At 48.0% G+C, this 20,938-nt stretch overlaps 1 protein-coding gene and 1 pseudogene across 4 annotated transcripts; one reads left to right on the top strand and one right to left on the bottom strand.

Moving 5' to 3' along the window:
- LOC127046625 (zinc finger MYM-type protein 1-like) overlaps nucleotides 1-20,938 on the bottom strand; it is a 398,827-nt pseudogene that overhangs the window by 14,656 nt on the left and 363,233 nt on the right.
- Nucleotides 839-20,567, top strand: LOC127046606 (zinc finger protein 883-like). Of its 4 annotated transcripts, none has more exons than XM_050943830.1 (4): nucleotides 839-1,339; nucleotides 6,077-6,723; nucleotides 12,454-12,567; nucleotides 13,921-20,567. In XM_050943830.1, exons 2-4 carry the CDS (start codon nucleotides 6,669-6,671, stop codon nucleotides 15,453-15,455), a joined length of 1,704 nt encoding a protein of 567 aa, XP_050799787.1. In that variant the 5' UTR covers nucleotides 839-1,339; nucleotides 6,077-6,668; the 3' UTR covers nucleotides 15,456-20,567. The 4 variants fall into 4 exon arrangements, with proteins under 4 accessions (XP_050799787.1, XP_050799779.1, XP_050799797.1 ...); XM_050943822.1 differs by having other exon boundaries at nucleotides 13,918-20,567; XM_050943840.1 differs by having other exon boundaries at nucleotides 1,086-1,339; nucleotides 6,077-6,204; nucleotides 13,918-20,567.

The raw sequence follows: 20,938 nt of genomic DNA, 5'->3' as shown, positions 1-20,938 counted from the left end.
ATTCAGGGATATTCAATCAACAACAGAATGGGATGGATTCTTCTTGTCCTGGGTGATGTGGCTTTCACAGGGGAAAGGAGTGGGGCTGGAACCAGAAGGTCACTGGATGTGGGGAGGGGCTGGCAGTGGGGTCTGGGAATGTGACTAGCAGGTGATGGCAGGAGGGCTGCTGGGTTGGGCAGCCAGAGGTGAAGTAGCTGGACTGAGAAACCTGGGGCTGGGATGTCTCCATGGGGAATGCTTGTTCCTCCCTCCCCTTCCTGGGCCTTCCCACACCCTGTTACCAGCAGAGAGTGCCCCACACCCCAGCCCAGCCCAGAGGTGCCCCTGTCTCAGGGCTCCCCCAGCCTCTACCTATTAACCCTCTGCCCAGTTCAGGAATCACTCAGGGGAACCATTTCCCACCTAACCAAGGACAAATCACTGGAGGTAAAAATGGGGGGAAACACCCCAAACCTGAGATTTGAACTGGCCATTGGCGAAGTGGAGAGAAAATGGGGCACAACGCGGGGAGAACATGGAACTTCTTAGGGATTTGGGGGAAGGGGTGGGCACCCTGGCTGTTGCTCGTTGCTCTCCAGAAAGAGGGCAGGATGGGAGGGGACAGGGGGTCCCCACGGGAGGGGCAGCAGTAAATCCGAGGAGATCTCAGCCCCCCCCTTCTCTCCCTGCTCCTCGGGGGTCACCAGCTCTTCTCCCCCGCGCCATGTCCGGGCTGCACAGACACTTTCCACCAGCCCCTTTCCCAGGTCTCACTGCCCCGCCCCCCGGCAGCCCCCACCTCCCCACGGACATTGGGGCAGAGTCACCGCCCCTCGGGCTGGCTCCGGTACCTGGAGGCTGCAGCTCCGCAGCAGAGCCCGGGCCGTGCACGGCGGGGGGGGGTGTTAATGAAGGTCTCTCCCGCCGCGATCTGCGCATGCCCAGAGCTCCAACGGCACAAACCCTTCTCCGCCCTGGGAGAGAGTCCAACTGCTCCGCACGAACCCAGGCAGAACCGCACTCGTTCGCGCTCCAGCTCCGGCTCCCTCGCTGACGTCACTTCCGCTCCACTGAGAGGCTGGAACTACATCTCCCAGCCTCCCTCTGGGGCGCGTCCGCCCTCTCCTGCCTAGGTAAGGGAGGAGTCCAGTGGCTGAAACTGCGCTTGCTCTTTGCGAGCCCCGCTGGGGGCGGGAGAACGAAGCTGCTGCCGCCTCCGTGTGAGCCGGGCCCGGGCTGAGCAGCTGCTGCTCCTCCTGGGTCTGTGCCGGGGAGTCCGGCATTAACCCCTCCGTGTCCGGCCTAGGGGGGGCTTTCTCCAGCTGGGCCCCGCCCCCTGGGCAACCCGGAGCCCCCGGTGAGTGAGAGACCCCGGGGTGGGGGGGTATCGGTGGGAAAGTGACTCTCTGCCCCGGGGACCTGGGAGAAGCCTGGGAGCTGTAGCAGGATCCGCCCCGGCCCCTCTGGGATTGGGGGGCGGAACCTGGGGCCCGGTGGGGGTCCCTTGGCGGGGCGAGTGGGGGAGAAGCCGGAGATGCGGGCAGGGGAGGTTAGTGGGGGGCGGAGGGGTTGAACTGTCTCTAGGCAGCCAGGAAATTCCCGGGGGGGGGAGGGGAAGTGGCGGGTGGGGGAAGGGGAGTTAATTGGATCCTGTCCCAGTTTGTGCCTCTCGCCCTCGATTAAAATTCTCTCTATTTCTGCCCCTTTTCTCTCTCGGTATCTCACACGTGGCTATAAAATCTAGAGAGATTTTCTCCCTCCCCCTACCCCCAATGATCCGCTCTCTCGACTCCTTTGTTTTCCCTCTGGTCTCTCCATGATTCTCAAATGTCCATTTAAAGTCTCCCCGATGTGGGGGGGGGTTCCCCACCCATTTTATCTGCAGCGATTTGCCCTTGTTTAGGTGGGAAATTGTTGCCCTGTGTCATTCCCCAGAACATGGCTGCCCCTGGCGTGGGGATGGGAGGAGATGCCCGTTCTCTGCCAGGGTGGGGAAGGGAGGGGCACGTGTCCCCCATGGGGACTGCCTGGACCCTGGTTTCCCAATCCCAGTTACTGCTCCCTAACTACCAACACAGTTGTCCCCATCCCCCACTGCTGCCCCCTTCCCTCATCCAGGGACCTTCCAGCTCCCCCACCCCTTTGCCCTTTTAAAGCAGCTCCTCAAAGGGCTCCCTGCTGCCTACGTGAATAGTGGGGGTGGGGGGAACTCTTACTTTCTGTTTATGTATTGGACAGTCATGTAAAATCTAATCAAACAGTCCCCTTTTCCCTCTAGTTTGTTAATAGCAATATAAAATCCCCTCAGATCTTGGTGTTTTTCTCTCATGTTATCAGTTGCTTAGCTTGTGACATGTCTTCTCTGCAAATCTCAAAGATTGTTTTGAAAAACCCTAAAGATTTGTCCCACTTTCTCTCTACTTGTCTATTGCTAAGTGAATATGCCCTGCGTTTTTCCTTCTCTCTCTAACTATAAAATGCTTGAAAAAACCAAAAACCCTCAGATTTACCTTTTCTCAGATTCTTGAATGTGGATATAAAATGTTTCCAAATGTTGCCCATTTCTGCTGTGTTCATTTATCATATATTGATGTGAAATACACACAGATATATATTAGTTGTTGATATGAGGTAAAAATCCCTCTGATTTTTCACTTTCCTCTCACTAATTTGGAAAAATGGATCCAAAATCCCTCAGATTTGCACCCTTTCTCTTTTATTTCTAAACATTGATCTCAAATCTCAAGTTTTGCCTCTTTCTATGCCATCATCAAATGTTAATTAAAAATCCTGTTGGGTTTGGGGCTGTTCCCCATGTCTCTCCATACAGCAACTTCTCCTTCCTTAGACGGAACCTTTTGCCCTGAGTCCTTTTCCATCCTGGTTGGTGCAGGGGGCTAAATTGCCCAGTGATTATCTTTCCCCTCTCCTTTGAGAATCGTTTCTTCCTCCCTTTTTTTCTGTTAAAATGTTTGCCGAAGAAAGAGAGCAGACACGTGTTTAATACCCATCAAATTCAGAGGCCTCCCCGTATTTGCGGGATCAGTGGTTCCCAGCTGGTAACAGGAGAGTTGGCTGGACCCTTCTCTTTTCTCCAGCTGGCATTGGATGAGTGCAGTGTGAGTTGAGAAGTATCCCACACCCCATGACAAATGGTCTCTGTGAGGGGTTGCCTCCTGCAGTGCTCAGATGTAGCCACCTCTGGGGTGGATCCATGATGGCTATTATTTGCTACTGAGAGGCATGGAAATTTCTTACCTATTTTGGCCCTCCACACCTTTCATTCTCCTGTTAAAGCAGCATCCCCTAGGGCTCCCTCTGCCTGTGTGCCTGGCCAGCAGGGGGCAGTGATAACTTTCTATCCACTTGTCAGACACTGTGAGGTAACACTTGCTTGGGGGGAGGGGGTGTCTTTGTGGGGAGACTGGAGCTGAAGGGACATTGTGGTAGGGGGAGGCCTCTGAGTGGCTGGGCAGGGGGTACCCATGTCAGGTTGGTGGGTTCTGGAGCTCTGGGGTTTCAGGGGGTGGTTCTGATGTGCCCAGCCCTGAGGCTATGGGTCCTGGAAGTGGGTATCACTGGTGGCCTGTTGGCTGCAGAGCAGTGGGGGTTGGTGTCTCTTGGGGAGGCAGAGCAGGGGGTTAGAGGGAGCTTGGTGCTGTGCCAAGGGCTCTGTCTGGGCTTCCCCCACTGGCTCCTGTTGGGATCCCAGGAACTAGGTCGGGATACCAGGCAAGCAGAGTGAGGGGGTCCCACTGTAAAGCATCAGGGGGTCTCACTGGGGGGAGGAGGTGGCTCCAGGTGAATAGCATGGCAGATCCTACTGGAGGTCAGGTGGGGTCCAAACAGGAGTGGGGGAATCCCAGGTGGACAGTGAGGGACTGAGTTTCCAGTGGGGTGTCCTCGAGGGGGGGGGGACGACACCCCCTGTGGTATTCCCAACCTGGCAGTCATGGTCTGGTGGGGATTCCCTGGCTGGTGGGGCTTTAACGGGTGTCTGGGGCCCCTGTCCAGGGACTCTGGGGGCTATGTCCCTGGGAATATCTGGTGGGCCCCTGGCTGGGGGGGGGTTCTGGGAACCCTAACAGTGGGCTCTGGGGACTGTTCCTGACCTCACTCCTTCTCTCTGATCAACTTGTGCCAGAATCCTTGCTCCAAGCACTTCCCAGCATTCCCTGGCCAGGCCCAGTCACTGTGGCCATGGCTACACTGGCGCTTTACAGCGCAGCAACTTTCTCGCTCAGGGGTGTGAAAAAAACGCCCCCTGTGAGCGCTGCAAGATACAGCGCTGTAAAGCGCCAGTGTAAACAGTGCTGCAGCGCTGGGAGCGCAGCTCTCTCCCAGGGCTGGTGCTGCGACCACACTCACACTTCAAAGCGCTGCCGTGGCAGCACTTTGAAGTGTGAGTGTAGCCAAGCCCTCAGATAACTTTCTATCCACCTATCAAACACTGTGAGATGAAATCACAGATTTTGCTGTTCTCCCCTCTTGAAAACTGCAGAAACTTCCAGTTCCCTTGGGAAAAGTAGTTCCTTCTCTTCCCCCCCCCCCCTGCTCCCCATCCTTGTCCTAGATCTAGGGGGTGAGGGAGGTGGTAAGGGGGTTAGCACTGCTACACAATGGTCTCTTCCACAGCATTCTGGACTCATTCTTTCTGAAATCTGGTTTCACTGAGACCATGATAATCCAGAATCACTGCATGGAAAGACGAGGAGTGACTCCACATGGACAGTGGGGCAAATGAGTCTCCCTGTGAGGAGGGGCTCTCATTAGCTGCTCTCCCCCATGAGCTAAAGGAGGGAAGCTGCTCAAACTCTGTCCCTCTCTGCTCAGGATATTGGAGTTCAGCTTCCTGAGTCAGATGCTGCAGCCTCCAGTTATGACCTGGGAGACCAGGCTTAGCAGCTGCTGCTCCCCCAGCAGAGGCTCTGTGCTGGGAAGAGACCTTAATTTGAGCTGCTTCTCTGCGTGGCCTAGAGGAAGACTTTCTCCAGCTGGTACTAGCCCCCTAGGGCAGCCCTGGGCCCTGTTAGTACTAAATTCTGAGCCAGAGACTCCGGGTAACTGAAGGAAACCAAGGGAAAATGCTAGGGTCTGGCATTAAAATGACTCTACACAAATAGCGCCCCCGGTCACTTCTCCTCCCATTAGCAATTGCAGGAGCAAATCCAGCCATGGGGGAGCAAACAACCCAGGAATGGGACTTTCCTATCAGATGAGCAGGAAGAGGGGACAGGGAAAAGGAGATTGAAAGGGGCAATGGGAGAGAAGAGTTTTGAGAGAGATTTCCAGATCTCTAATCTGCCCAGACAGATGTATTACACACCCTGGGTAGAGTCACTTTCCTGTGGACAAGATGAGGCTCAGACAGAGGAAAACCCAGTTCCTGATTCCATATCCCTCCTGCTGGGGTGTGGCTGCCGTGGGGTCAATGTCAGAGGGAATCATCGAGAGTAACACCTTTGGTTCTGCTCTTTTCTAGCCTTGTGTTCAGAGACTTAGTTATGGGATGTGGGGAGGGAGAAGGGAGGTTAAAAATGTCTCTGTGGACTTATCCTGGCAGGAGGGGCAAACCTGCTTGAAGTTGTTTAATAAGTGGCCTAGATTCTGGGAACAGACCCATGAGGTTCGGTGGTGGAAATGCCCTAATTTTTGAACAGAAAATAACCCACCTCCATGGGGCTAGGAAAACTGACCAGATTCATAGTGCTGGAGCCTAACCAGTGGCTGCTGAGAGATATGAAGGGGGCACCCACTAGTCAAGTTTAGGAGAGATTCCCCTCCCTTCATATCCAGCTCTTCAGAATGAGGAGGGTGTTGGGCTTCCTACCAGGGACCTCTCCCTGGACCCTGCTAGGGGCTCCATCTCCTGTATCAGTCTGTGGCTAGTAGGGGTGTGATAGATCTGCTGGGAGAGACAAGGAGCTCTCGCCTTGTCCCCTCAGCCTGGTGTTTTCTGGATGCTCAGGGTGGGGTGGGTTGAGATTCTGCTGACTGTGATCCACCCAGAGCTTCTGTTTGGCTCCTCTACCCCACGAACAGTGGGCTGTGAGTGATGCAGCATGTACTGAGTTTTGGTCTCTTGCTCTTTCAGGAGCCAGTGACCTTCGAGGAGGTGGCTGTGTATTTCACCAGTGAAGAGGGGGCCTCTGCTGGATCCCACTCAGAGAGCCCTCTACAGAGACGTCATGCAGGAGAACTATGAGAATGTGACCTCTCTGGGTAAGGGTTACTGTCCCCTCAGTTCTTGGAAGGGGAAACGAAGAGATAAGGTTCACACCAGCACCACAATGTCACCTCTCCTCTGTCCTGTTTCAGCATCACCCCAATATGCCAGTGACACACACACTGCCAGAGACCCTCTCCTGCTGCAGAACACTTTGGGAACAGAGCACAGGAGCAGTATCGCACAGTGTCAAATATCTCCTGTTTACATAAGTAAAACTGGGGGTTAGGTCCAGCATAACCAACAGAAGCTTCCCACCCTAGACCTTCTCTCAGACCCTGAGCCTTCTTTACCCAGACCAGAATGTGCTTGGGGTGTAACAAGCAGGCTGCTGGAGTCAGAGCAGATGGTCCAGGGTTACTTATCACACAGTCAGTCAGTGCATCCTTGACTGCTGGCTGGGGGTATCCAGACAGGGGAGCTCCAGCTGCAGAACATTGAATCTCACCCAGGATTACAGATGACACAACTCCTCACCGCTTTGGATTGCACCCCAGCATGTGAAAATGGCCTAGGTTGGTAGTGAAATTTCCTAAGAAAAGGAGTCTTGCTCCCCTTTCACCGTGTGTAATAACCACAATCTCTTGTCTCTGCAGGCTCTATTCCTTGTCACATGACCTGATTCTTATTTTTCACATTCTGCTTTTCCAGACTAATTAGAGTCTGTTGCTCCTGAATTATAGCTTCTAATTTCCCAGTGTTCTCCATGCCCAGGGATTTTCCTACTCCCTCCCATTACACTGGACACACTAGATTCCCTAGTACATAAGAATGGTCATACTGGGTCTGACCGAAGGTCCATCTAGCCCAGTACCTTGTCTTCTGACAGTGACCAATGCCAGGTGTCTCGGGGGAATGAACAGAACAGGTAATCATGAGGTGATTAATGTCCTGTTACTCATTCCCATCTTATGGCAAACAGGGGTTAGGGACACCATTCCTGCCCATCCTAGGTAATACCCATTGATGAACCTGTCCTCCACAAATTTATCATATATATTTTTTAACCCTGTTATAGTCTTGGCCTTCACGACATCCTTTGTTAAAGAGTTACACAGGTTGACTGTGTGTTGTGTGAAGAAATAATTTAATTTTGTTTGTGTTATACCTGCTGACTATTAATTTCATTTGGTGATTCCTAGTCCTTGTGTTTATGAGAAGGAGTAAATAACACTTCCTTATTTACTTTCTCCACACCAGTCATGATTGTATAGACCTCTCTCATACCCCCCTTCATCTCTTTTCCAAGCTGAAACGTCCCTGACTTTTAAATCTCTCCACATACCATTGTTCCATACCGCTCATCTTTTTTTTGCCCTTTTCTGAACCTTTTCCAATTCCAATATATCTTTTTTGAGATGGAGTGACCCCATCTGCATGCAGTATTCAAGATGTGGGCATACCATGAATTTATATAAAGGCAATATATTTTCTTATTACCTTTCTTAATGATTCCCAACATTCTGGGGGTGGTTTTTGTTTTTTTTTGACTGCCTCTGCATCTTGAGTGGATGTTTTCAGAAAACTATGCACAATTGCTTCCATCATTTTATATGTGTAGTTGGGATTATATTTTCCAACGGGCTGCACTATGTGCTATGCTGACATCTAGCACTGCTGAGATCCTGCATTCAGTGATATCCCTGCCCTTCCTGTTCCCTTTCTCCCCTGAACCCCACCAGCCCATGCTTACGGTTCCCAGCTTCCCCAGGACTCTCTCATTGTCTCTGGACCTCTCTGTCAGCAAGAATCAGTGCCAGGGAGACTTGCCCTGTGTCTTGAGTCTTTCGATTTCTGGGACATGGATTTACTTTCTCTGTGTTTTAGGAGACTCTTTGAAATTGAGTGTAACATTAACCACAGTACAATCTGGACTGTTGAACAGCTGTTTCCCCTCAGTTCCCCAGGCTGAGGTGACTTACACTGCATTACTGTGAGAAGAGCCACTCCTGGGCAGGTAACACACAGTCTCCAGCATGTAACTCGCTCCCAGCTTCTCAGTATTGAGTGCTGCTAGTCAGTGACTCACGAATTACAGTACCCCACAGGAGAACCCCAGAAAATTCTGTGGTCCCAGACTTCCCCCAGAAATATGCATATTTCCCTGTCCAGCACACTACTGAACAATGCAAGCTCATATGAAGTCTGTGATTTCATCAGTGGAAAATGACATGCACCAGCCTGGTTATCCCAAATGGAGTTTCCAACACACTTTAATCCAAACACACTGGTTAGATAAACAATAAACCAAAATTGTTAACTACGGGGAAAAAGAAGATTTCAAGTGACTAAGGTAGTGAGGCATAAAAGTCAGAATTGGTTAGAAAAGAAATACAAGATAAAAACTAGTGTCTAAGTTAACAAGCTAAAATGGCTTAAAAGCAAATGTTTCTCACCCTGTGCTGAGACAGGCTGGCTTTCCTTTCAGCCAGGACTCCCTCTACCCCGCCCCTGCTGCCCAAGTTCTGCTCTTCAGGAGTTGTCATGAGCAGAGGGAAAGAGGAGAGGGAGTCTCAAGCATTTTCTTCAATTTTCTGTAGTTCAGTCCTTTACTAGAAACAACTTCAGTCTCAGCTGAGTCAGGGTGCCAGGCTGTCTGTTGTAGATATGAGCTTCAAATGGACCCTGTGATGGAGTGTAAATGTCTTCTTCACACCTTCCCCCGCTGGAGAATGGCTATTTGCCCAGCTTTTTGCCTTGCTATCTCTGAGGAACTGGGCTGTGGGTGTTACTGAGAATTGTAACTTTTTCAGTAATATCATACTGTAAAATCTCATTTACATACAGTGTTGCTACACATTTTAACAGTAGGATAATATTCAGTAGATTGTTTTCAAATGATACTCCACAAGCCATACTATGTACAAAATTGGTCATAATTTTTTAGAAGAGTGAACATAGGGTACAGACTGACACTGTGTCTGTCTGTGCGTGTTCCCAGCAGATATGTGAGTATTTCAGTCCCTCAGAAGCAAAATGTTTGGCATCGTCAGGCACCTGGGGAGCTGGCCCTGGGAATTGACCCTTTTACTAAGTGTGACACTATATGGAATTGAGATACTTTGTATTACTATTTAGTAAAATTATTGCAATGAATCATGCTAGATATATCATGTAATGTGCCAGTGAAAATGTTATCATTTTCCTACTATGATCATTTTGTTTCTGTATTTGTATCACCTTTGTATTGTGAGTTATAGATATGTAGGGTATATCTGTATTTCCAGACTTGTGCAGCGTTTCCGGGTGATGCCCCCAGATCTATTGGCATCAGCACTGCCTAGCCTGTTTAATGGCCCATCCAGGGTCATCAGCTGTACAATGAACCCATGGAAAGAACTAATGGGATACACCTACTGAGCCAGCAAGACATGCAGGGGTATGCCCGTGTCATGGCATGTGGGGGAGTCAGGGCCCTGCACCCTCACTTCCTGCGACAGGAACAGTCCCAAATGGAGCTTGTAGGTACAACCAGGACGCTTCAGTCGGGAGGGGGGCAAAGAGCTTAGACCCCAGCCTTGGGGTTCCCTCTGTTTCCCCAGACTGCTTCAACCTGAAAACCCCCTCCAGCAGTCTCACCCAGCCTTCCCCCGGCTCCTTCTCCAGCCTTTGTCCAGTTTCCTGGGCAAAGGTGTGACCTGGCCCCAATGCCCCTCCTGGCTCAGGTTACATCCCTCAAGTGAAGTCAGCCCCTGCTATCCCATCCCTAATGCAGACAGTCCCAGTAATACTCCCCATCAACATTCCCAGATCAGTCTTCCACATTCTCTATTGTGTCATGTCTCTCCCCTCTTCGAGACTGAACTGAGCAGGGTCACTCTGACTACCTGGGGGAGTTCAGTGCCACCTCTCCGGGACAACGCATCCACTATCATGTTGGGACTCCCCTTTCTATGGACCACGTCCATATCATAATCTTGCAGGAGCAGGCTCCACCTCAGGAGCTCGACATTGGCTCCTTTCATCTGGTGTAGCCAGGTCAGGGGAGAATGGTCGGTGTACACGGTGAAGTGTCGCCCAAATAGATATGGTTCTAGTTTCTTAAGGGCCCACACCACAGCCAGGCATTCCCTCTCCATGACCATGTAGTTTTGTTCCTGGGGTAGCAACTTCTTGCTCAGGTACACTTTGGGGTACATCTCCCCCTTTTCATCGTCCTGCATTAACACTGCCTCCAGTCCCATGTCTGAGGCATCGGTGAACACCATAAAGGGCTTGTCAAAGTCTGGGTTTGCCAGGACTGGGCCACTGACCAGAGCCTCCTTCAGCACACAGAGAGCCATCTGGCACTCCTTGGTCCAAACCACTTTGTCTGGCTTCCCCTTCTTGCATAGCTCAGTGATGGCGGTGGTAATGGCTGCTGGGGTCATGGTGCCCTTGGTATTTGCTGGGCTCCTCCCAGCCCTTTCGCTAGGAATATGTAGGAGGGGTCCTGGGATGCCCTCTGCAGCCGTCTGACCACTCCCAGATGGGACAGATACTGGTGCCTGCCCTTCATCTGCTGGGCTGCTTCCCTCAGAGACAGGGATGGGCTCCTCCGACTGATCCTCCTCCTCCAGTTGGGCAATCAGCTGTTCTTCAGTGAGCCTCCCAATTCGCAACCACCTTTGCCTGCACAGCTTGACTAGGTCGCTCTTAAGGCTCTTCTTATGCATCTTCCCATAGGCCACTCACAGGTCTATGTGCTCTCAGCTCCCCACAGTTTCCAGGAGGAAGCCCTAGTGTGCCAGACCTTTTCCAGGTCACCTCTTCTCTCCTAGGGTGAAGCTGCAGACAACTCTGCCCTGAGCCTGCTCACCACAGTCCCCAGTGGGACCCCATTACTGCAACAGTCCTTCTCGCTGGTCACACACTCCCAGGGGTTAAGTGTAGCTCCTCCGCCCCCCAAAACTGCTCCTCTCTGAATCTTCAGCATACCGGTCCCCATCAATCCCCCTTATTTTACTGGTCATCAGTCACTTACTGCAGGAAGCGCCATCCACGTGATGCAGTACATCCCACCACTGCCACGAGTTGTCACAGAGTATGGGGAAGTCAGAGCCCTGCGCCCTCACTTCCTTTCATTCACCATGACTCTCAGCCAGCCAGTAAACCAGAAGGTTTATTAGATGACAGGAACACAGTCCCAAACAGCTTGTAGGTACAACCAGGGCCCCTCAGTCAGGTCCCTTGTGGGGAGGGGGGAAGGAGGCAGGGAGTTTAGACCCCAGCCTTGGGGTTCCCTCTGCTTCCCCAGACTGCTCCAAACTGAAAACCCCCTCCAGCAGTCTCATCCAGCCTTCCCCCGGCTCCTCCTCCAGCCTTTGTCCAGTTTCCCTCCCCAACCCCCCTCCTGGGTCAGTTATCATCCCTCACGTGAAGTCATCCCCTGCAATCCCATCCCTAATGCATCCCAGGTCAATCTGCCCCACTTCTTACTGTGTCGCAGCCTGTGTACTGAGAACTCCAAGGCTTTTCCATGCCATGTCCTGTGAAGCTTGTGTTTGGGACACAGGAAGTAGAAGCTACAAGGCCAGAGGAATATAAAAGGCAGCTGCATCATCTCATTTTGTCTTCAGACCCTCTGGAGCAACTTGTCTACAAACTGAAGCCTTGAACAAAGAACAGAACGACCGATCCAAACTGTGGATGTGTTCCAAACGGACTTTCAAGCCAGCAACTCACCAATACTGCTAAGAATCTGATATATAGATTTCGGAATGTATCTGACTCCTTTCCCATTTAACAACTGCCTTCTTTTTTATTTCTTTTATAATAAACCTTTAGTTTAGATGCTAAAGGACTGGTGGAGAACATGGGATTTTGTGTAAGATCCAAACCTATACTGAGCTGATGATGTGGCTGACCCTTTGCAGTCAGAATAACAGTTTGTCTGTGTGTGCAGAGTTTTTAAATAATCTCTCATTGTACTGGACTTAGGTGCTGATTGGGAGTCAGAGAACTAGGATGCAATAAATGGGGCTGTGTGATTTTTTTTTGTTTTGTTTTTTTCCAGCTTCTCAATAACGAGTTTGGGGAATCAGAAGCATAGTTTGTGACTGGTTAGTGAGTTTAACTTCAGTGTTAACCACCAGTTTTAGGAGCATCTGCTCTTTATTTTTCAGCCTGCCCTGACCTTGGCATTTTCAGTGAGGACTGCCCCAGGCACACCAGCTCACACTAAGCACTGAAGTTAAATTAATAGATTTTTTTTTTATGACAAAGTTATGAAATCAAGTGAACGCCTTTATTTTTCTTCTGAGCAGGGTTTCCAGTTTCCAAACCTGATGTGATCTCCGAGCTGGAACTAGGGGAAGAGTCATGGGTCTCAGACCTCCAGGGTTCAGAGGAAAGAGAGATCCTGAGAGCTCCCTGCACAGGTGAGGAAACATTAAACCAACTCAGAATCTGTAAGTGCCTGAAGGAAACATCTAGGAACCCCTGCAAAGCCCTTGGGAGCTCTGTCGGTTCATTATTGTCCCTAGCAGGGGTCATATCCTCCGGGTAAATTAGCTCATGATTTCCTGTAGATCCTAGTAGACACCAGGCAGTAGTTTCTTCCCTTCCCCTTGCAAATTTGGATGGGATATGAAGGCCAAATTGATCCCCTCCTCCCTCCTATTTGTGTTATGCTTAGAATAAGCACATAAGCTCTTTTCCACAGGAAAAGGCAATACACCGCGTTTATTTAAGATACAGAAATCAGCATATGCATTCAATTACACCACACACATACACTGTCCTGCCAGTTGATATTACAGTTACCAGTCCAGAGTCCAGATCAGTCTTGTGGCCAGCTAGGTTGATCACACGTAGGAGGAACTGGGTTCTGTTGGTTGCAACGTGATTCTCTGGGGAAGTCTAGGCAGGATGAACCCAAAGTTTCATGGCAAGGCACTCTGTTTATATAGTGATTTTCCTTCATTGTGACCAATGATTTTTGCACCGTCATGCTGTAATCAATTGTTGTTTGATGAGTGCTTGTTTTCTTAAATTGTCTTTCTCATCCTTTATCTTGTTCTTTCTTTCTTCTAGTTCCTGAAGGAGTTATCCCAGGCTGGTTTTGATCAGAGTTGTCTTGTCCCCATTGATAGGTGCCTGTCTCATCTTTAGAGTCCTCAATCTGCCTCCTTTGACATTTCAGTAGGGGTGTGTTGCAGCCTCCTGGTGCCCTTGCATCTGTCTTTGGTTCCTCCCTTGTACCTTTGGTTCAGCAATGGCCTTCACACTTATCTCTTAATACCTACGTTTCTCATTCACACCCAAAACAGAATTTAATTTACACACAACATTTTGAACGGGAACATCAAATTGCAATGCAAAAGAAAACAACCATGGCATTCTTTTACTTACTTTAAAATGCTAAACCTACAACAAATTGCTGACCGTCAATGGTCTGTTACTGCCTTGAAATCAGTCCAGACACAGATCCTGGCTAATGTATCTCTATCTGTTGGCCCATTAGGCCATTCCTTTCTGTTATTCAAAAAGGGTGGCTGGCAGGATGTGCTCAGATCATACACCAATACACTTAATGCATGCTACATAATTATTCTTTATCCTTCATCCTAAATTATATAAAATACAAACATAAAATCCTACAACTACATTTGGGGGAAGAGTTTGTGAGAGTTCAGTTCCTGATTTTTTTATTTGACCTCTCTCCAGCGCTTGTTTCAGTGTGGTCTTCCCCTTTCCATCCCTGTTTGAGGTTTCTGTCTCTATCACAGCAGGTGATGCAATGGTGTGTGAGAAACAGGAGCAGAATTCTCAGCAGGAAAATGTTGAGCAAGTGGATAAACACAGAGCATTATCGCAAAGATTGGAAAGAAATGTGTCCAGGAGTCACGAGCAGGGACAATCCTATGAGATTCAGTACAGACCAGAAAGAGAGCAGGGAAACCATCCAGGGGAGAAAGTAGGTAAATGTATTTCATGTCGAGGAACTCAGAAAGACCTCAAGAAAACCACAACCCAGGAGGAAATCCTCATGAGAGAGAGAAAAAATACATGCACTGAGTGTGGAAAAAACGTATGTGATTACTCAGCTCTTATAAAGCATCAGCAGCTCCACACAGGAGAGAGGCCCTATGAATGCAGTGAGTGTGGGAAAAACTTCACTCGCAGATCACACCTCATTAATCATCAGAGAATCCACACAGGGGAGCGACCCTATAAATGCAGTGAGTGTGGGAAAAGCTTCACTCAGAGATCACACCTTACTAATCATCAGAAAATCCACATAGGGGAGAGACCCTATGAATGCAGTGTGTGTGGGAAAAGCTTCACTCAGAGATCACACCTTACCAGGCATCAGACAATCCACACAGGGGAGAGGCCCTATGAATGCAGTGAGTGTGGGAAAAGCTTCAATCACAGCTCAGCGCTTTCTGAACATCAGAGAATCCACATAGGGGAGAGGGCCTATGAATGCAAGGAGTGTGGGAAAAACTTTACTCAAAGATCAGGCCTTTTTCTCCATCAGAGAATCCACACAGGGGAGAGGCCCTATGAATGCTGTGAGTGTGGGCAAACATTCAGTCACAGTTCACACCTTAGTAATCATCAGACAATCCACACAGGGGAGAGGCCCTATGAATGCCGTGAGTGTGGGAAAAGCTTCACTAGCAGCTCAGCCCTTTCTGAACATCTGAGAATCCACACAGGGGAGAGGCCCTATGAATGCCATGAATGTGGGAAAAGTTTCAGGTTCAGCTCAGCCCTTTCTGAACATCAGAGAATCCACACAGGGGAGAAGCGCTATGAATGCAGTGAGTGTGGGAAAACCTTCGGTCGCAGCTCGTGCCTTTTTCAACATCAGAGAATCCACACAGGTGAGAGGCCCTATAAATGCATTGAGTGTGGGAAACGCTTCACTACCAGTTCAGACCTTTCTAAACATCAGAGAATCCATACAGGGGAGAGACCCTATAAATGCAGTGAGTGTGGGAAAAGCTTCAATCAGAGATCAACCCTTATTAAGCATCAGAGAATCCACACAGGAGAGAGGCCCTATGAATGCCATGAGTGTGCGAAAACCTTCAATAGCAGCTCAAGCCTTATTAGGCATCAGAGAATCCACACAGGAGAGCTGCCCTATGAATGCAGTGAGTGTGGGAAACGCTTCACTACAGACTCAGCCCTTTTTCAACATCAGAGTAACCACACAGGCAAGAGGACCCATAAATGCAGTGAGTGTGGAAAAAGTTTCACTACCAGCTTAGCCCTTTCTGAACATCAGAGAATCCATGCAGGAGAGGGCCTTTGAATGCAGTGAGTGTGGGAATACCTTCTGTTGGCACTCAGCCCATGTTAGCCATCAGAGACTCTGCAAGGGAGGTCAACACCACAAAAAACCTCTAGGGCTTATCCATACTTTTTGTTTAATACTTTTCCTGATTCCCACATACTAACTTTTAAAGCTGTTTGAACTGTTTGCTGCACTGGTATCCCTCAGCTTGTCCAGATGAGTGACTGATTTTTGCCTTTTGCCATTCACTCTGTTTTAAAGTTGATCTGTTTGTCCTTTCTATCAACTCCTTTGTCCCATGACTATTTCAAGTGTGCCCTTCTGATCCAGAACGAGGGAGCATCACATTTATACCATTCCTTCTATTGCAAAGTTATTGTTAAAGTCAGTAATGACACAGATTGTATCATTTCCAGTTGATCTCGTGTTGCTCTGGGTTGTGCTGAAGAGCAGTTATATTGGGAACTTTTCAAATTATATTTAAATGAAGAGGAGCAGGGGCATGGGGAAAAGGGGTCATTTCAGCCTCTATGACACTGGAAGGGGATGGGTGACTCAGAGATTACGTCCTTCCCCATCACTACAGAACTGTTACCTTTTTTCTGAGCCATGCAGTGTTTATGTTCATCACATTCTACACATCCACTTCTCAAAGTGTCCTGTGAGGAACAGTTCTCAGCTGTCTGTGCTTGGAGATGATGCTTTCACTTCTTTAATCCTAAATCAGAGTCATTGTGACTGGAGATAAGTGTCAAAGAGCTGGAAGGGGAATTCAAATGGATCTCAAACAGTGTGATCATTTGGAGTTAAAACTGCAGGTTCCATCTGTTCGTAAAGCCACTTCTGGCAAGGTATCTGTCTTCCCCCTCCCCGCCCAATTATTTGGATGCTAGGATACTAAAAATGTTGTAAATAACATAACTGACTATTGAGACAGGGATGAGTGAAATATGTTTGAATGAATCAGAGGAGAATGTGATGGGAGAATCTCTTGTCCCGATTCTGAATAATCAGATGTAACCTACTCCAGAATTTGACTTGACACTTTTGTTGTCATATATTCTCTCCTGAAGACTGTTTCATCACCCAATTGGATATTAGTTCAGTTTGATAGGATGTAGCTCAGATTTATTGGAGAATTTAAGACAAATGACCATTTACTAAACTCATCATTTCTCACTTCAGTTTTGCTTTTTCCCCATCCCTCCATGATGACATGGGGAAAATTCAAGCGCACTTCTGTCAGCAGGAGTGAACTCTCCAATGTACTGCACATGCTAAGAAAGAAACAGCAGTGATTTAAAATCTCCACACAGAAAAGGTGAACAGCAGAAGAACCCCAGCTAACTGGAGGAAGTGCATATGATCATGTGTAGTTCAATTGTTGAAGACTGTATTGTCTCAGATGATCTGGGGAGAGAATTCCACATTAGGTGATTTTGAAGTAGGTAAAATGCACATGTATTTGGTTCCTAAAGCATTTGTAAGCCAGACCCTATGGAAGATTTCTCCTAACTTACCCTATATTATGGGAGATGCTGCCCTTCACGACACAGATGTTGAAGGAAACAGAAGTGGGGGTTTAGTTGAATTTATCCTGTCTAGGTGCTAAAAATGTGTATAAAATGAAATCAGTGTTGTAAGTATAATAGTTGCAGAAAAATGGCTATTTTCTAATAGAATCTCCAGCTCTGGTAACTAACAGATTCTAATCTAGCCCTGTATCCAGTCCCTTGCCTGGACCTGTGCCACCAAATCAAAGAAAAACTGGGCATGTTTTGGGAACCATTCCTCACTAACACTGCTGATGTTGTTGAGTGATTTTGTAAAAGATTCTACTTCAGAGAACTGTAAATTTACCCTGGCCAAGGATTTGGAAAGAACTGAAGTTGAAAGAGAACTCACTCAATTCTTTGTTTCCACCCAAATAAAGGAAGATATGGTGACCAATGACCCAATAGCTAGGAGAGGTGCTGGCCTTTCTATTATCACAGAGTGTGACTGTGCTCAGTGTATCTGTGACAAAAGCTCATTGGTGCCAATTGGCAAAGGGATCGCTTATTCGCTAGCAACTCCTGTGTCAGATCTTTCAGACTTGCCACACCTAATACTGATTTTATGATATTTATTCAGGAAGCATAGCAGTGAGACCTCTACTGGAAAAAGCTTGTAAATTATTGATACTCCTAATCTCTATTAGAGGTGTGTATGAGTCATGTTGAAGGAGGAATGTAAGTACATGGTAAAATATGCCCATATGGTATTGTAATGAAAGTGAGTCACCCCAATCATAGGACTTGGTGGGGACATCCCATTCATGTGGGAGGGAATTGCCACTTGTCCCTTGCTAGCCAGTTATGTGATGTATTGCTCCATTGTCAACCTTTGCACCAACCCAGAAAAGCCAATGGAAAACCATCAAAGACAAACTAGCGACATCAAAATCCAGTGGAAGTGACAAGGACAATATGACGATGAGTAGATCATCCTTTCTGTGAATAAAGACAAAAGACTGATTCAGTTTATAAGAAGGTGGAGTAAAACACTCACCAAGCAGATCCCTAACGACCAGTGGTGCTTCATGAAAGGCAGGGCCCCGGCTCCTAGGGACTAGCGGCCACTGCAATAGGCTGAAGTGTGAGGTGAGAATCTACTTAGATAGGAAAGATAACCACTAAAAAGTGTAGGTTGTGTTTTGTTCTGTTTAAATCTGTCCCTTGTTAAATGTCCGTTTGATTGATAACTACTTAAAGGCTGTGTGTGATAAAGGAACAGTGGTCTACATTAAAATTGTTAACTTGGGATATACCGGTGTTTCGGGAAGGGAGGATCTGGGATTTCTCTTGAGTATCTGGTGATCGGGGCTGGACCCCAGGTGGGGTCACATTGAAGGAACTCAGGGGTTAGGGTGTCTCTGTTGGCAACTGGCAGGGCTGCTGTGGCTCAGAGGAGGTTGCTTGAGTCCCTCTTCCTAATGGCAGATGGCAACAAGGAAACTCCTATCCCTCAGCACCCTGAGAAGAGTCACACTGTGAATCTGTGTTGAGCCCCCACCTGTGAAATCCCCATGGGGAAAGCACCCTATAACATAGTTCCCTGACTCAAAATAGCTGTAAAACTCTGCCCTATGAAATCACGGAACATGTGCTCTTTGGTCTGTGAAAGCATGTAAAGAGTCCAAGTGCTGGAGGGTAAAGATTGGGTCCAGAGTGACCTAGACAAATTGGTGGATTGAGCCAAAAGAAAGCTGGAGGGGTTCGACAAGGACAAGGGCAGAGTCCTGCACTTAGGATGGAAGAATCTTATGCACTGCTACAGGCTGAGGACTGACTGGGTAAGAGGGTCATGTGCTCCAGCCCCCTAATCATTTTTGTTGCCCTCTGCTGGACTGTTTCCAATTTTTCCACATCTTCCTTGTAGTGTGGGGCCCCAAACTGGACACGGTACTCCATATGAGGCCTCATCAATGTTTTATAGAGGGGAATGATCACGTCCCTCGATCTGCTGGCCTTGCCCCTACTTATACAGCCCAAAATGCCATTAGCCTTCTTGGCAACAAAGGCACACTGCTGACTCATATCCAGCTTCTCGTCCACTGTAACCCTAGGTCCTTTTCTGCAGAACTGCTGCCTAACCATTCAATCCCTAGTCTGTAGCAGTGCATGGCATTTTTCCATTCTAAGTGCAGGACTCTGCACTTGTCCTTGTTGAACCTCATCAGATTTCTCCTTACCACTTCTGGCATGGGCAGGCATCTTGGAGGCCTTTCTAGAAGAGAATTTGGAACTGAGTTGGGAAAACTAGTTTCAAAACAGGAAGCTTAGGTTTAGTTTCATTTATTTATAATATTAAATAATCCTTTCTTCCTAGTATCACAATCATAAGTGCTTCAGCGTTATGGTTTTCCAGAGGGAAAACTTAACTTCTCTCCAAAGGGAATTGAAAGAAAACACTTTTCAGAGTCCAAAAGAGACAAGATGGGTCAGGGTAAGAGCTTGTAGAGGACCAACCTCTGTTGGTGAAAGAGACAAACTTTGCAGCTAACCCAGAATTCTTTAGCTCTGTGTAGCCCCAAAGTTTGTCTCTTCCACAAACAGAAGTTAGAACATAAGAACGGCAATACTAGGTCACAGCAAGGGTCCATCTATCGTACTATCCTGTCTTCTGAAAATGCCCAATGCCAGGTGCTCCAAAGAGAATGAACAGAACAAGTAATCAAGTGGTCCATCCCCTGTCGCCCATTCCCAGTTTCTGGCACAGAGAGAATAGAGATGCCATCCCTGCCTATGCAGGATAATAGCCATTGATGGACCTATCCTCCATGAACTTATCTAGTCCAGTTTTGAACCCTCTTCAAGTCTTGGCCTTCACAACACCCTCTGGCAAAGAGTTCTCCAGATTAACTGTGCATTGTGTGAAGAAGTATTTCCTTTTGTTCATTTCAAACCTGCAGCCTATTCGTTTCATTTGGTGACCCTCCTACTGCTTGTGTTACTCTGAGAAGGAGTAAATAACACTCCCTCCCTTGGTCCTTTAAAAGATATTATGTGACCTGCTCCCCCTTGTCTTTCATGTCCTGGGACCAACATGGATGCAACAACATTACAGCCAACAAGGTTCAAAGTCAATGCGCATGGAGGAAGTATTTGGGGTTTCATTCCTTATATCTTGGTCCCATCGTGTGGCCATTTCCTTTCTCTCCTCTGTTACAAGCTTTGATGTTTTGCACAGAAACATTATTTCCACAGGAGACACCCCGCAGTGGGGCCTGCATTCCTTTACCAACAGTCAGTAGAAGGGTGCAGACAAAGGCCTTTAGAACAAAGCATCCATCACAGTCAAAAAAATCATCTCCCTCCTGCAGGTCACTGGCAGCCTAATTTGTTCCTTATCCTCCCAGAGTTTTGGGGCTGGATGCAGCACTATCCAGCCCCTCTGTATGTACCGGGAACAAACACAAACCTTGTCTTTAAAACAAACTGTGCCCTTCCTTTTTAGGGAAGATTTTTCTGATTGAAGTTGAGCTTCAGTTCCTCTCTCCTAGGGGTGGGTTGGCTGTAGGGCATTGGTAGTATAGTAGTGAGCATAGCTGCCTTCTAAGCAATTAAACTGAGTTCAATTCCAAGCCAATGTAATAATGGCTTTTGTCTTTTGTTGGTTCATTGTCTGGAAGTGGTTTAATTTCAGTCACATTGTGTTACAATCACATTATCAATAGAATGAGACAATGAATGTGTCAAAGTCCAGCAGGTCATACAGGATGGTGATGTATAAGGGGCTGGAATGTGTCATCTGAAAAAGACAGAACACTTGGAAACCTGCATCTCCCATGCCCTGGCCTTCCGTGTTATGATTCCAGCTGTGTGTGATTTTTATCTGTTCCCGCATGGTGGGGAAATTAAGTTTTGAGTCAGTTTTTGCTCCTGCAGGTTCCTTTGCTGTTACAATTATAATGACATGAACAAAATGGAGGCACAATAAAAATAAATGCAAAATTGCAA

This window comes from Gopherus flavomarginatus, chromosome 1 (genome assembly GCF_025201925.1).
Source record: "Gopherus flavomarginatus isolate rGopFla2 chromosome 1, rGopFla2.mat.asm, whole genome shotgun sequence".
NCBI lineage: Eukaryota > Metazoa > Chordata > Testudines > Testudinidae > Gopherus > Gopherus flavomarginatus.
This window is presented reverse-complemented; position numbering and strand designations above follow the sequence as displayed.

Coding starts and splice junctions, on each gene's coding strand:
- LOC127046606 (XM_050943822.1), top strand. CDS start 6,669: ATGACACAACTCCTCACCGCTTTGGATTGCACCCCAGCATGTGAAAAT. Junction 6,724..12,453: donor AGCATGTGAAAATGGCCTAG/GTTGGTAGTGAA, acceptor TCTTCTGAGCAG/GGTTTCCAGTTTCCAAACCT. Junction 12,568..13,917: donor CCTGAGAGCTCCCTGCACAG/GTGAGGAAACAT, acceptor TCTCTATCACAG/CAGGTGATGCAATGGTGTGT.